The 18,138-nt window shown below is 30.0% G+C and overlaps 1 protein-coding gene across 1 annotated transcript; it reads left to right on the forward strand.

Annotated features, from left to right (window-relative positions):
• Positions 1-3,334: 3,334 nt before the first annotated feature.
• LOC123295057 (myrosinase 1-like) lies at positions 3,335-18,134 on the forward strand. The gene is made up of 9 exons (XM_044876266.1): positions 3,335-3,338; positions 5,689-5,895; positions 14,324-14,330; positions 14,391-14,678; positions 15,397-15,779; positions 16,481-16,575; positions 17,014-17,445; positions 17,706-17,809; positions 18,025-18,134. The coding sequence occupies exons 1-9, from the start codon at positions 3,335-3,337 to the stop codon at positions 18,122-18,124; spliced, it is 1,620 nt and encodes a 539-aa protein (XP_044732201.1). The 3' UTR covers positions 18,125-18,134.
• Positions 18,135-18,138: the final 4 nt, after the last annotated feature.

Genomic DNA, 18,138 nt, shown 5'->3' on the forward strand with positions numbered 1-18,138 from the left:
ACATTTTTGAAACTCGATGAGCATGGACGACCTGTCGAAGTTAGTGGGCCACCCGCTTAAGGAGATATACAAGAATTGAATAATACTAGGAATTTCTATAAAACTTTATAAATACATTTTGTGATTAACATTATTTACAGTTAATAGTTAAAGTATTGACGGTTGAAGAAAAAAAACTTAATATTGACGTAGAAAAAATTACTATTTAGGTACTTAAGATACTGAAAGATAAAAGTACTACAGTTGTGGGTTTGTTGCATTATACTTAAATATACCATGAAAAACAGTATTTTTTTTCAATCATGAAATCACCTTATTATAAAATTTCTTTAATTGAATTGAATAATATAAGATTTTTTTAATTTTCTGTGGAATGGACATCGCATGAGAGGGACAAATACTTGTGAAATTGTAAATTGCATTATCATTTACATTATCACTTGTAAGTATGAACACAAAATACAAAATGCATACATATACCATGTGTGTTTGTAACATTTAGGCATATACATATCTGTAGTATGACAGAATACATCCGTTTAGTAATGCAACTAAGCGAGAGGTATTATATACATCTGTTGTAAGACTACAGATACGATACGACAGATCTTCTGTTGTATGCATGCAGAGAGTGGGAGTTTTGTTGCATACTTACTAGTTATCTGTAACTAAAAAACTCCCACTCTCCAAGCGTCTTCCAACTAATGTTCAATACATGTATATAATACCTCTCGCTTAGATGCATTACTAAACGGAAGTATTCTGTCATACTACAGATATGTATATGCCTAGATGGTACAAACACACATGGTATATAATATATACATATAGAAACACTCTTTGATATTCAGAGATATTTAAACTTTTAATAGCAAATGACTTGTAGAATAAAAAGTTTAAATTTCATTAAAAATTATTTTTATGTTTCACATTTCCATATTATTAATGTATTAGAATTAATTTAGAAACTAAAATGTAATTGCTTAAGAACATAACAATATAATTATCACAAAGTACCTTCCTCTTAATGCAATTACTATGCTCAGATATTTTAAATAATAGTTAGATTGGCACGTGATTTTATAATTACAAAAAAACTATATTTGTGTAAATAGGTGAATGAAAATTCTAGACGGGAGTTTTTACGTTGATTAATTTCGAACAGAGCAGTTTTGAGGTTAATATTATGAAATTATTCCAATGATACACCCTCTTGTCCATCACTTGATACGCCAATGGTCTAGGTAGCTATGGACCAGTTAGTACTACGAAATATAATAGTACAATAATTTAATATAATTAAATCATATAATATTTTTAATTTAAATTAAAATATAAACAGCATTTAAAGGATTGCATTTTCTACTACTATATCGTATAATATAATATGAAAACTCGCTAAATAAAAAAAAGACATTTAAATTGTAAATGAAAGACTTATAATATACCATAAAACGTTCATATTAAAAACAGAGCGATTTTGCATCATTCTACAAAAATATAGGGTGAATTATTAACGTTAACAAGCTATCTTCAACCCGTTAGCACTCGTGTCAACTGTACGGTAACCATTTTTTTATGATTTACACAAACTATAATATATACTTATTTCCTTTTGATTTCGAGTTTCGGATTTTATGAAAATATTTCAATAATAAAATTAGATACACACTTGTAGCATTTGAAGGTGTTTGTAAAAATGTTTTGGTATCTATGCACGGTACATGCATATAAACCAAAAACATGCTTTGTAGTCAAATAATGTGTTATTTTTAGCTTTACAATACCACGCAGTTACAAAAATTAATATAATATATTGTGTGCAAGTGCTGCTTATAAATTTGATAATATAGATATCTCTCTTCAATCATCAATACTTTAACTATAGTCGTCTTTGTTCATCAAACGATGAATCTTCGATGAACTCATAATTAAAATAGATATTATTAATATAGGTATTATTTTAAATTAAAAAATTGTCTTAATATTTTAGATAGTTTAATTATCACACACTCTAGATTTTTTGATATAGAAATATCCAATTGAAAAGGATAACCTATATGATTTATCATTTTTTCAGCCAGCTTTGAATGATAAAATAATAATAAAAAGCCCGATGACCTAGGAATATTTTGTGATTTTTGGAAACTTTGTTAATCAAAAAATGTATTTATTAAGTTTTATTGAAATCTCTAGTATTATTAAATCCTTGTATATCTCCCTAAACAAAACGGTTAAATCTCCGCTTATGGCATTGTAACCTCTTTATAAGAAGAAAAAAACGTGGAATACAAATGGCATGTATTACATTTTTTTTTTTTAAAGAATTGTCACCATTTCCTCTTGCAACGACAACAGCACTTATATTGGATGCGCAACATAAAATGATTGTTTTTGGTGTATAATATAATAATAATATTATCATCTGTTCATGTCGTTTAAGGTTTAGTACGATATATATACCTACCTTATATTATACAACACTTCAAGGAAATTTTCTTTCTATCGTGCAATATGACTATTTGTGAAAATTGTAGATTGAATTCTGTAAATCTATCTAAGGACTAGTACGTCAGTCAAATCCTACATTAAAATCACAAAGCGCGATGTAAATTTACTTTTATGGTATGTTACTTGGTCCCCTTAAGGGAGTGTGCAACTACGTTTTGCAAGTAAAAAAAAAGTTGTGCTACCTTTGTAATCCGAGAAAAACTGCAGAATCTTCTGACATCTAAATAAATTTAAACTAATTCAATCAAAATTTTCAAACTTTTTGTTCAGTTTTTGCAGTTCAATTCAAAAACTAAGATCTTTTGACATTATCATTTTGAAATATGATGCTCGAAAAATTTACATGGTTTCCAGATATGTTAAAATTTTGAGTATTGGAAATTTATTGATGTTACTTCTTTGAAATTGAATCTTTAATCAAAATAAATAGAAAATACTAGTCAGGCATTCCAAGAATATACGAAATTCTATCACCGTTCATACATGGTAGAATGAAAGGTTTAATAATAATAGCTTTATATTACTCGTAAGCACTATATTACGTGAATCGTTTTTTGTTTTAACACTTCGAAACTGAAAGAATAAAGAGAAAAAAAAAATGATGAGTTGTTTATATGTGTGTTTTATTATTTTACATTTTCTTGTTTGACATCTATGCACAAAGCATAATACAAGTATTTAATGAAGAGATTGTGTAACGAAGCATGTTTTAATTTCAGTCTAGAGAACATTTAGATTTGAGTAAAAAGTACTCTGGTGGAAACATTTCCTGCTTATAGTCTAATTTAGCTTTGCAATGTCCTGAAAAACAAATTCTAGAAGAATGGGTAAGTCTCAAAAATTCTGAAACATTTTGAAAAGTATGAAAAGATCTATGTAAAACTTATTAAGCAGTTTGAAGAGTGTATTTTGAGACTCCTTTCTAGAAGCTCAGCAAAGAACAACAAATGCGTGGCGAAAGTATTGGTCCTTAAAGTATATATTCAAGAACAATTTATCTTTAGTCCTGAAACGCAAAGTATTTGACAGTTGCATTCGACAGTTGCATTCTTCCAGTCCTCACCTACGACGCTCAGACTCTACCTTACAATACCCTCCGACTTTAAAAAACTTAGAACCTGTCAGCGAAGCAAGGAGGGGAGCATGTCCCAAATAAAACTAAGGGACAAAATAAGATCTTTAACTATTCGCAACAAAAGTAAAAGATCACAAACTGGGCATCATATAACTGTAAAAGAAAGTAGGGACTCCAGATTAAGCAATGGAGGGATAGTCTTGACATTGTAAGATTCGCAATTGATCGTTACAAGTGGAGGGATTTGCCCTGCAGTGGGCTCATTAGTAAATAGTCTTTATTATTATTATTATTATTATTATTATTGAGACTCTTCTAGAATACTTTTTCAGAATTAATCAGAGATTTCATGAAAATTTAGCTAAAGAGAAAGACTTTTCCAGAATAAATCAATAAATTTTTTTGACTTATTCGCTTTTCTGACTTATTTATTCGCTCTGAGGAAAACCAGATAAGATATAGTTTATAATATATAATATTAATACAAACGCACTTTTGTGTAAAACTTGAATACATACAACGCATGGTTTGCTACCCATGGTACGCGGGCTATCGATTGCTATGGGTCTCACACCCTTCAAATGTTCTGCGATTACGCATTAAATTAATTTAATATGAATTCTATTTTGAAACTCCCTGTGCCGCATAATTTGTCCCTTTTCCTGAACCAAGATTTAAGTGTGTTATCAGGTTAGTCCATACATAGAGGTCGAGTGAGGCTCATATAAAATTTATTTTTCGATAATACGTAATTATATTCCGTTTGTTTTCGTTTTATATATGGTACACAGAAGAGTGATGTGTCGTATAATACAGAAAAGTTTTATTTTTATATGTAAGATTCTTTTTTAGTATCGGTTATAAAACTTTTTGAAGGTAAAACAATAACGCTTTTTGATTAGTTAAATTATGTGAGTTGACGACGTATTCTATGTAGATAATGAGATCAGAATAAATTCGTCAGATGTGTTCTCGAAACTCGGAAAAATAAGTTTTATCGATAAAAATGTTTCAAGCAAAAAATGTTGGGTGTGTAGGCGCACATCTTACGCTGACATTAAACTTGACGTAAGTTTTCAAACTCAATAAAAAGTCACTCTACTCCATAACTGGTAACCGATGGATGAACACTTTAAATTAAAAAGTTGTTATTGATTTAAATACTAATATTTTTTCTTCGAAACATTTTCCCGCAAACCGTATGGGGTTGCGGTTATGGAAGTTAGCGGGCCATGTTCGAGGATCGCGCCTCGAAGCAATGATTCAGAGCACTTAGCCAAATAGACCCTTGTACCCTATCCCCGCTACGCTTTTCAGTGGCTATTATAACCAACTGATGTACTGAAACCCAGGATTTGCCAAGCGCTGAGTTTCCTAATTTCTTCATGTTCGACTATGGCCGGATCAAACCATTTCCTTCGCTGCTGTATGATCGCCGGGCAGTAACAGAGAAAGTGGATCGATGTTTCTTCTGAATTTTCTCCGCATCTGTCACACGCGGGAGATTGTCTTTTTCCAATCTGATGTTAATATACGGTTTGGACAAAAACGGACTTAAACCGGCTTTTTTGTCACATCTCTTACTGTAGGCACTAATTATAAATAAAATTGTCAAAAATTAATTAATATCACCCCCACTCTTGTTCACAACATTTAATCCTCGTGTCTTTTCCCACTTGATTGAGTTTTATGTAAATAAATTATTTAAGTACGCAAACTGGAAGGAAGATGACTAAAATAAGAAAAAAAGCGCGAATAAAAAGTTGTAGAGGAAAAAGTCAGACATGACAACAACAAAACACAACAAATAAATAATACACAAACAAAATATGAAAAATAATGGCTTACAAAATGGTGTAAAGAATATATTTATGTACGGACGGGCAAGACGGCAGACAAACGAGGCATGTGTATAATTATTATATAACAAATATTTGTCCACTCTAAAAAATAGTAGTGGAGTCGCTCGAAAAGAGTGTAAATTTTTGTTAATATTCTATGAAAAATCCACGCCTTTTCAAACCCGATGACATTCAAACGTTTTTCAGTAAGATGTGAGAACTCCACCGTTACCGCAGTGATATTCAATTATATATTTAAAGACCTGGTGATTATTGATCGCATGCAAAATCAATGGGATACATGGTTATCATCTCGCAAATATTACTTTGGTTACGCTAACACCCAATTACCCTTAGAAAGTGAACTTCAAGAAGACAATCAAGTTGTTATCATTTCTTCTCCAGATTTCAACATTCACATGAAGGAGCAATCTTTTACTAGGTCAAGAACCGCAGCTGCTGTCATCGGTAAATAACGCGCGTATTTTGTTTTGAAGTTATTAAGGTTTAAAAACCGCCGGGGAATAAATAGCCGGATCAAATATGATTTAACAGTGGGCCACCGGTTCGGTTAGGTTGGGTTTTATTGGCTGTCCACGAAGGACACACTTAGGAAATAGAGCCCATTATGATACCATATATGTTTTTTACCACCTTTCCGCAGATAATTTCATTTATCAGCTCCTCAATTTCAGAGGCTGAGTGCACCTCCTTCATGTATATATAATGTACTACACCAGCCCATCACAAATATTAATTAAATTAATTTTGTTGCGACGGCAGGAATCGAACCCGCTACCCTATGCATACAGCAGACAGAATTGGTTACGCCTTAACCAACTGAGCTAAAAGGACGACAGTGGGCCAACAACTACGCCATGAAAGATGCAATGAAATGCACGGTCGTGCCCGTCTGTTCACTATTACTTCCAACTAATATATATTTACACAAATTTAAAAGCTAAGGCAATTACCATTTATTTTTTACACAAGTATTTTATTTGACTAAACTGTACTCATTATTCATATCACGTTTAGTTAATATTTCTGAAGTTTTCTATTGACGCTTATATAACGCAACATGAATATCAAATATTATATAAATTCTACCAAAAAAATATATAAAAAAGTTTTATTATTACGAAGAATATACAATCACTCTTATAATAACATTATTTTGTTTTTACTGTTTTAATTTGACTTATCACGCAGCACTTATCTGTCACTAAACATGTAAAAATAAAAATTTTACGAATTTCTATAATTGGAATGTAAAAATATCAAAGTCCCTAGCACGATTGTGTCGATGATTATAAAACATAAGGAACACACGCTTATTGTTTTAGGATTGCTTCACAAAAAATCGACGCTAACCATTTTCATACTTGATTATACAAAGAGAGAAATAGTAGTTTTGATTATAATTCTATTAGTTTTAAGGACAAGACTAAGTAAAGATAGTTATAAGGACTATAACATTAATATCTATAAGCAAAAAAGTGTTCCATTATTGAAATTTGATAGTTGTTTAATTAGATTATAACAACTTCGTAAATTAAAGATTTCTGTAAAAAATTAAAATAGTAAATATCAAGCAATTCATGGCCATTTTTTTTCTGATATTGGATGTGTAAAACAATCCCTTCGAGTTTTATGGAAGGGGGATAAGTAAGATCGAGAGAAGGAAGGGGTATAAAGCGGTGTTTTTTACTTTTCAGCCCACTGAAGCGGGGGGGGAAGGTATAAAGCAAGTACATTATAATCGTCAAAGTTTGGATGATCAGATGATGATTGTTATCCTTTCACTTTTACTTTCCTTTTTTCCTGGTGTAATGTTCCTGTGAGATAGATTTATTAATTTTAATTTTAGAGAAAATTTAATCATAGAGAAAATTATCGACATTATCGACAGAAATTATCGTTTGTCAGGTAGTGGTAGTTAAGGGGACCAAAACTAACATATTTTTCCCGGAAAAATACACGGTTTTTACAGGATAGCACACAGGAACTGTGTTTTTTAAAGGGTTTTGTAAAAATTCGTGGAATAGATTTTTAGCGTATTTTCTTTAAGAAGTCTTGAATAATTTACACAGTAACGATAAAAATTCTCAAAATCTCTTTTAATTGCGGGACAGCTAGAACTATTTAAATACACAGCTATACAGCTAGAACTTTAACAGCTAGAACTTCCAGGCTTTGAGGAAAACCGAATCTTCTGGTTTTTGATCAAGATTTGAAATCCAAGCTTAGGGTCGAGTCTGCGCCAGTCTTTATTTAAAAACTTGACCACTACCAAATCTTTATCCACTTATCATTTCCTACAAATATGGATCTGTAATACAATAAATATCCTTAAAACAAAAGTTTCATGAATCATATGTTTTTGGCATTTTCATGAGCGTCTAATGCAATTTATATAATAAATTCTAGAATTACATACATTGAATATAAAAAAAAATCGAATGAAGAAGTATTACCACCTATATTTCACACAAAAACAACTTACATAAAAATAAAACGAACATAAATACTTTTTCTCTAACAACAAACAAATACCAACAATAAAAGTGTTTGCTAGTTTTTCTTCACAAGTGAAAGTAGTCGTTGTTATATATTTATTTATGTTGAAATACTTCTTGTGTATAAGAAGAAGTATTTGATACCAATTTTTATTTATATAATATTAGATTATTCAAGTCGTGTAAAATACATTAACTAAAATAAATTTTACAAAACAATCACATTATATACGATAAACTACCAACACTTTGTATATGTTTACTCAAATAATGTGTGTTCCTTGAAGTATTGCAAAGGTTAGGTAATGGAAATAAATACCACGATACTCGAAATAAAATTGTATATCAAGAAACTCTATCATAAAATCTATCTAAAAGTATAATTGCAAGTGAAAACAAACCATCGACTTAGTTAAAGTTGACACAAACTGAAAATTTTTAAATCCTTATCTTTTATAGTAAACAAGTGAAATTTACATAATTAAAAAAACCCCCGACCAATTTTGGACTACGGAACCCTAAACTCGCATTTTAAACATATCTAAGAACACTCTCCCTTGAATTGCCTTTTTCCTTAAAGCCTTTTCCAAACTGAGCCGATTTGTAAGATCATCGCCAATTTTTAGTTTTTTCGGGTAAGGAATCTTAAATTCGCACTTGAAACATAGCTAAGAACACTCTCCATAAAATTATCTTTCTTTCAGACACGCACATATAGTAGTTAAACTTATAACACCCCTTTTTATCGTTCGGAGGTTAAAAATGAGTAAATAGGCATCTTGTATGATGTAAATGTTATGTGTTTATCAAATAATTGAAAACTATTATACATGTATGACGTATACGTAAATCAAGTTGCCTATTGATTAATTTGGTAAGTCAACTTTAACATCAACTATTTCATTGAATTTACAATTTATTGATAAACAAAAAGAAACATTTGCGCATCTAGCTCATGCGTTACTGCATGAGGTTTTAGCGAGCGTTTTCTTTTATTTGTAACATTTTTAACTGTACTAAATTTCCCATCGACTAATAGACGAAAGAACAAATTTTAATTCAATTTTGTGACAATCTGTACCTACACAAGTATTTTGTTAGATTTTTCCGATATGCATAAATTGTACATTTTAGTGATCGAAGTTTATATATTTTCAATTTAAGGTGTATTGTACAGTAACAGTACTCCGTACAATTGATCGACTCAATTCAAAATAACATATTGTTGGTATATCAAAATCAATTTATCTCTACATATTCGATAAAAATCAAATTACAAGTATTCGTTTACATATATATATATATTTTGTTAACCTAAACAAAAGCTTATCGCATTCGTGTTCGTTCAAATCAATGAACATTTGCAAATTTTGGTTTTGGTTTACATTCCAGACAGAATTCTATATAAATAATTCATAAATTTAAAACTCGTGATCAGCAAAGCTCAAAGCTCCATCATTTAAGTTATATTTTTCTCTCATTATATAGAGCGGGGGTTTTTCGTGATTAACACTCTTACGAAACTTCGTGAGTGGTTTCATTTCAGTGTAACCTATTCGTTGTGTGCGTAGTCATGGTAGGGACAATGAAATCGATGCCAACTGAAAAATTTTGGCGATAAAGGAGGCTGTTATGACTAATTGGCAATTCTTTACATGTTAATGCTATAGAAAATGTCAAAATTTAAATTATTGAAAAACACTAATTAATGAAACTTGCATTAAAAATTATGAAAATAAGAAATCAAATTGTAAAAATATTATTTTTCTAATGTAAATCATCATAATTATTTATTTAAAGTGAGACAATAATATTAAATTTTCAATGTAAGTCATAAATGCAATCCATACAATTATATATGCATCCATACAATTCCATAATTAAAGTAGTGTATCGATACCATGGAAACGCCTCCAATAAAACTCACGCACGGTGCGAATAACGTTTATATTTACGAAAACTTTGATATTGGGGCGTTTTCAATGTGAAAGAAGGGAAACATTCAATTATTTCCCAATTATTTTAATTATTTCCCAAGTTCTACCAATTCATTCCCAAATTCTAACAGAATCCCTTCAAATATAAAGAGTCTCTAATTTGTTTGGTAACGTCTAGAATGTATTTAATATCATTCGAAACGTCCTTAATGTATTTTCCAAGTTATTTTAACACACATATCAGTCAACGGAAATAGAAATTTTTTAAAAAATTAATGCACTGTTTTTTTTACGAAGTTTCCTAAAACTGTGATTGGTTTAGACATACCTTACGTCAGACGGAAATTCTAAATAAAAGTAAAAATTCTGGAAGATTTTACTGAAAATTAGTAACACATATTACAATTAACTAACAAAAATTCGTTTGGGCTACGTAGGTCCAGCATGTTTGTCCCAAAAACTTAAAACATCCAATTCGGACTTTGAACTCTGTAAGGTTGCCGACATCATCTATACTCTAGAATAGAAAATATAACGAATGAAAAACAATTGTTATAAAATATTGAATTGTTATTAAGGAATATTAGAAAATATAAAATATGGACAACTAAATAATCGTATAAGCAGGCAGCATTCATTTACACAGAATAAAGAATAATGATTTTTTTTTCTATTATAATAAATGTATAATCAAAATACTAAAATATTGACAGATGCTTTCATCATCATGAATATGAATAAATGAATGTACAGATATAGATATATAATGTAAAATATAAATAGAATACGAAGAGAAACAAAGAATTGATTGAAAGTTTAAAATACAATTATGTCTGGTATGGGAGAGCGTTGTATCTTGGATTCGACCCATTCACAATTATATGTTTGTAAAAGTCATTAAATTTATACGGATCGAAGGTGTTCTTGTAATTTTGACGGTTTCATACAACGGAACGTCATTAGTACAGGAAAAATAGAGTATTACGGCGACAAAATATGTAACACAATGAAACTTTGTTAATTAACTTTACCTTGCCACTAAAAATAAAGATTTGACGAGCCCTACCAGAACTCAGGCACCCTATTCCCTCCCAAGAAATGTAAGCAGTTACCAAAAAATAATGAATCAAATAAAAAAAGTTTTTGTTGATTTATGCTCACTCAATCAAATGAAAAATGATCCATCTTGTAAACCATTAGGGATAGAACAAAATTTTAAATGAGAAAATATATCCCTAATGAAAAAATTAACAACTTTTGTTTGAATGGTTTTTTCATAAAAATCACTGTTCACTCGTGAAGGCGTAACTTTGGTGTCCATTTTCTTCAAAACTGTAAAAGAATTTTGATTTGCCCTATATGATATACATAACACTTTGCCCTAAATGATATACATAACACTTTAATATGTATACATGTAAAATGATAATTACCAATCATTTCATTTCATTGAACAATTCATTAGTTGGATATTTTCAATAATTTATAATACATATTATATTAATTGTACCGTTAAGATTTGTCCAAATATTTTCACTCCAAGATCGTACCTATACAATTGGATATTTCTATATCATATAATCTAGAGAGTATGATAAAAAAAACTATCTAAAATGCTTAGATAATCTTGTAGTTAATAAGAATACCATAAAAATATCATGTTATCGATGATATAAAAACAAAATTTTAATTTAATTATGAGTTCATCGAAGATCCAGCATTTGATAAACAGGGACGACTAAATTTAGGGTATTTATGATTGAAGAGAGATATCTATATTATCAAATTTATAAGCATCACTTGCACATAATATATTACATATTTTTGTAGTTGCGTGGTATTGTAAAGCCAAAAATAACTCATTACTTGCCTACAAATCTTTTTTACAATACTGTAGGTTTACAATCACCCATTGACTTTATAGTTTTATATAGACTAAGCATCTCCTATCTTTCCGTACAGTTGGAAATGTACCAACATCTGAGGTAATTGCTTAAGTTAGGGATATTTATTTAAGAAAAAATACATTTATCAAAAGATTATAGGGAATTTATTAAAAACACATACATTGAATGTCAAATTTTTCATATCAGAAAATGTTTTACATAAAACATCATGATTTCATTGAAATTTTTTCGCTCTTTGACTCAAACAAATATACCTATCACGAATCACTTTACATTTTTTCTTACGAATCTACAATGGCTGTACCTAAACAATTACCTCAGATGCTGGCACGCTTAAAATCATTTGACACTCGTTCTATGTATCTCTAACGTCAATGCAATCACCTTAAGTATGCCCTGAAAGAAATCGTTTAAATAATATTGGAAATATTTGTATGTAATAAAACTGTACACATCATTTTATATATATATGTGTTATAACATAATAAATATTAATATGTAATGAATTATGAATTATTACATAACATAACAATAATAATTTTAATTATTATTATGTTATTGTTTAATATATTTATGTTGTACATACATAACATTACACATAAATTTAAAATGAATTGTAACCTTTTGTTTTAGTTTACAAATTTTGTATTGAGAAGTTGAATGAACATGTCAAGGTTGTGACCAAACAAATATTAAGGGATGAGGTTGACTGCCACATGGATATCAACATTAAAATTTATAATAATATATTATTAATGAAACAAACCAAAAAGTACGGCATGAAAACATAAATAAAATGAGGTAATATTATATTTATACTATGAACAATCACTAATATAAAAAAGTTGGAATTTTTGTGTGGGAATGTTAATGTAACCATAGAGGAAATAATAACGGATATCCAATAGTGAATTCAGGAATGGGTTAGGGATGTTGTGTACTGAATCAAGCTTGAATATCCAGACTGGATCAGTATTGTATTGACATCAAAAGACAACATCGTGTTCTATCTTCAGTGATAGATATTCAATCTTATACATCCTGTGAATCTATTATGATTAATAGCTCTTTGTTCCTAACCAATCAAGAATTAACTTCAAAACAAAACAGACAAAAGTTCTTGGATTTGACGTGGAGCACCATGCTCTAACTTCAGATTGGACTTAGTTCTCCGGACTGCTTTAGTCAATTTAGATTAAAGGTAAGAGGTGGAATAAAACTTTAAATTAGAAAGTTGGTCCTTATAAAAAAACTAACATTTTTTATTTAAAACATTGTTTCGAAAATCGTTAGCTTTCTTTGTAATGATTCTTTTTTCTAAAGCTAACGAATTTCGTAAAAATGTTAGTTTTTTTTTATAATGTCAGAACATGATGTTTGAACTGTTGCAATTTTATAGGCATATAGTTCACAAAAAAGGGGTTACCTGGAATGTTTTTCGGGACTTTTGAAAATGGGCAATTTTAATTTTGAGGTGTTCTTTTCGAATTTTCACTTTAATACCTCGAATCTTTGCCGCTCGCGCCGCTATATTGGAAAAATGGCGTCGAATAGCTGTTTTTTGACGATATCTTCTTTGCGAATAATTTTACGAGGGAATGAATATCTATATACAAAATTAAACTGGCGAAAATTTCCTAAAATTTATGGCCTAGAATTCTTTTTACTGGGTAAGCGTTATTCCTTTATCAAATTGAATTCCCCCTCTTTTCATGCTAATCGTGCTGTCTAATGACCCGTGAGTATATCTGTAATTAAGAGCAGTTTATTGAATATGCGTGAACAATAATTTTTTAATTATAAAAACGATAATAATTTTTTATCACGCTCATCATTTTTTCACTTCCATATGTAAGCTGCTTGAGCTATTTGTTATCTAGAATGAATTATAAATAAATTGATAAACTTTTTTAGAGGTTAGAAGAAATTACTGTAAGTTTCTGTTATTATTCCAATCCAAAAGAGACAATTCAATTCAAAATTGGACTTTTCTAATCAACTTTATGCAGTGGAATTTCTATAACTCGAACATCGTAAAGTCGTAATTTTCAGTAAGTTATAATAAATACGCCATATCTCGAATTATTTAGGCATTGTAATTCGATCAAAATGTTATTTCCTTGCGAGACCTTGTTATATATTCATACTCTGAAATCGAAAATCTGAAATTTTGAAGACGTCAAATTCATAAGTCGTAGGTAGTTCATTTCCTTTCTAAGCCGTAATTTTGGCAATTAAATGTTCTGTATCTCAAACGACTTGTTAAATACTAAACCAAAAAAACGACTTGTCGAAAACTTATTAACTCGAAATTAATTGTATACCCCTTGGCAGCCAAGTTAACGAGGATTCCACTGTACATGCAAGTAGATTGAGTAATTTTTGCAATCAAATAAATATCTCATTCGGTTAGAAGTTTGATAACAATATTGTGAATATATAACCGCAAAATATAGTAGATTCCGCTTACTAGAAAACAAAATGTTGTGTCCAAATTTTCTGATTTTTTATTGGCTTATTGGTTTTATTCTAGATACAAAGTAAGTTTCATAAGTTATTCTAATTTATTATTTTCTCGATTAATTTTATAATATTGTTAGTGTATCAGGTACTTTAGTATCCCGATCAGTAAATTTTCCAAAAGATTTTATTTTTGGAGTAACAACTTCAGCGTCTCAAATCGAAGGAGCGTGGAATGAAAGTGGAAAGGGTGAAAGTAATGTTGATTATCGTACACACTTTTGTCCCGAAAGTATAAAAGATCATTCGACTGTTGATATAGCGTGTGATTCTTATCATAAAGTTAATGAAGATTTAAAAATTATTCGTGAATTGGGTGTTCAATCATATCGATTTTCATTGTCATGGGCCAGAATTTTACCGGATGGGTAAGATAATTTTTTAATCAATGCGCACAGTATGAAAAAAAATAATGAGAAAAAATCTAGTAATCGAATGATTTTGTTACGATTTGTTCGCAGCTTATCGAGCCTGCCTTTCAGTTTTTAGCAACGCAAGTGTATAGCTTGTATACTCGATGTGATAAATTTTACGTGAAACACTTACAAAGCATTTACTATTTGAAACTGACAATTCCGGACGGACATAGCACACTATATAAGACATACGGGTTACTTTTAACACATTCGCCACGATTTCCATGAATTGCCTCGTGCGTCGAAGCTGACATACACACTTTTTTCTATTCCTTATCTTGTAGATAGTAATTGGGCGATCATGCTAGGTAAAGAACGGTTTTTCAACCTAATATGGTCGAAAATTGAAAAATGACTTCCAAATTTGTACTCACTGAACCTAAATTTCGTCCTAAGTCTAACACTTTCCCGTTCGCGTACAAATTTGGGAGCTTTAAAGTCTACAACTTTTACGTTCTACGCCAAGGAAATCATATTATTTACAATTTTACTATCACGTTTTACGCCAATGAAGTGGTAGTATTTTTATTTGTATATGCGTTTTTTATGTCTAATAAAAATTGTCGACTATAAATCACGAAATTTTTACAAGGCCACAGAGAAAATGGGTAAAAATGGGTTTTCTTCTTGACTTTTTTTCTATCTCTAACAGTATTTGTATTTGTTTTAGTTTTTCGAATCATATAAATAACGATGCCATACGATACTATAATGAATTAATTAATGGTTTAATTCGGTACAATATTACACCGTTAGTTACCATTTTTCATTTCGATTATCCAGAATGTTTGCATGAAATAGGAGATTGGACAAATACAAATATTATTGAGTTTTATGTGGATTATGCAAGAGTAGTATTTGAAACATTTGGTGATCGTGTAAAACATTGGATTACTTTTAATGAACCGCATATATTATGTACTTACATCAAAGTTAAAAAAAGTACAGTTATATTCGAAGGTTTAGAGCCATATTTATGTGCTTACACAATATTAATTGCACATGCCAAAACATATAACATGTATAAAAATGATTTCTTTGTTAATCAAAAAGGTATGTATTTTTGTCATAATTTTGTAAAATATTTCGATATCTCAGTAACATTATATGTGTATATTATATATATTATATATATTATATAAACATTATTATATCTCATTGCATTCAATCATTAAATTAACCTGATTTTTATACTTTTTGGATCAAAATTACCCCATCCACTGAGATTCATCAAATTCCACAACCAAAATTTTTTTGCGTTTTTCTCGATTTTTTCAAAGGGTACTACCCCTTAAAAAAATTGCAAAAAATGTAAAAATTTTTTTTCTCTTCAATTTCGATAAAACTCAGTATATAAGGTAATTTTGACCCAAAAAGTACAAAAATCGGGTGCATTTGTTGACTGGTCGAATAGTTTTTGAGTTACGAACTAAAATCGATCCAAATATTGCGATATCTCAGAAACTCTGCATCCAATCATTAAACTAACCCAATTTTGGTACTTTTTGGGCCAAAATTACCCCATCTACCGAGTTTCATCAAATTCCTAAACAAAATTATTTTTTCGTTTTTCTCGATTTTTTCAAAGGGGCACCCCTTAAAAAAATTGCAAAAAATCGAAAAAAATTTGTTATTTCCAATTTCGATAAAACTCAGTATATAATGTACATTATTAAACTACTAACAGCAATAAAAATCCTTTGAGCTCTGATGGGCCACATCAAACAATAATCCATTAATTGTTAAAATTTTAGGGAAAATTGGTGTAGCATATGACATGGGTTGGCTAGAGCCAAAAACGAATAGTAAGGAAGATATTGAAGCAGCAAAACGTGGTTACGAATTTCAGGTAAGATTGAACATAAAGCCTGGATAGAGCAGATAGAGCACGGGTGTGTTAGAGTAGAGTAAGTTATTGTTTTCACTTGTTCAAAAATCGCTTGATATTGAGATCTTTACAGAATATTGATACTAGAGTTAAACTTCACTAGCTTGATTTGTAGGGAATTCCATACAGGCTAGAAAAATAATATACAAGTGATAAATATCAACTTTTTACTTATAGGCAATTTTATTACAGAAATGATATACAAATTACATACTGAGCAAAATTATATCTTAATAGCATTTCTCCGGCCTGTTTTTTGTTAAGCGATACATTTTTAGATCGTGAGTCACAATAAATGATCAAGGAATAAGAAAAATCTCGCGATAAGACAGAAAAAACTGGCTAAAGAAATAATATATAAGATTGGATCCCTGAAATAAATACCTATTTGAATTTCAGGTGGGTTTGTATGCAAACGCAATTTACTCAAAAGATGGAGATTTTCCAGCAATTGTTAAAGAACGTGTTGCGTACATGAGTGCCCGTCAAAACTTATCAAAATCACGATTACCAAAACTTACATCAGAGGAAATTAAATATATTCGTGGTACGGCAGACTTTCTTGCCATTAATCACTACAAAACATCTTTAACATCTGAACCAACTAATGATAGTTCAACAGAAATTTCCTATGTCGTCGACACACACGTAACGGAAGAAAATGATCCATCTTGGCCTACTGGTGAAAATGGTTGGCCTAATGTTCCTTGGGGCATGTATAAATTATTGGTTTACATTAGAGATGCATATGGAAATCCCACAGTTTATATAACAGAAAATGGATTCACTGAGAATTCTTTGCAAGATAATGGGCGAATCAATTTTCTTCAAGTAATTATTTAATAATAGCACATCTTTGAAATTTTCCACAGTTGTTTATTAGGGTTTAAACACTTCGTAAAAATAATTCCACCTCTCAGGGGCGTACCTAATCCCATTTTTTAAGGCGTAGTTTTAGTCAGTTTTTTACAAATAACAAAAAAACTATGCATCAAATAAAAAAAATTCAATTGAAAGTTCTAGCTGAAAATATTTCACAATAATCTAAGTTATTCCATTTATTAATTTAATTTTTCCTGGAAATTTCTAAGGGATACATTGAAAGTGTTTCAAATGCTATTGCGGTTGGATGTAATGTTGTTGGCTACTACGTTTGGAGTTTAATGGACAACTTCGAATTTTCATCTGGTTATACGTAAGTTACCATACTTCAGACTTCTATAATAACATTCAAATTGATCTTTCACAGAAAGTAATTTTCGGTTGGCATTATTTTGTAAGTATAAGACCATCCTAGTTCATATAATTGATAAATTTATTTGCCCGAAATCGAATCGTTAAAAATATCCTTTAAGTGTTTTCGTAATTATCCTATGATATGAAAAAAAGTTATAATAATTATCTTTTCAGGGTACATTTTGGATTATATCAGACGAATTTTACCGATCCAAACCGCACTCGCACTCCAAGAGCATCTGCGATTTGGTACAGAAATTGTATAAAAAATTAAAAAACGGAAGAATT

Source organism: Chrysoperla carnea, chromosome 3 (assembly GCF_905475395.1).
Source record: "Chrysoperla carnea chromosome 3, inChrCarn1.1, whole genome shotgun sequence".
NCBI lineage: Eukaryota > Metazoa > Arthropoda > Insecta > Neuroptera > Chrysopidae > Chrysoperla > Chrysoperla carnea.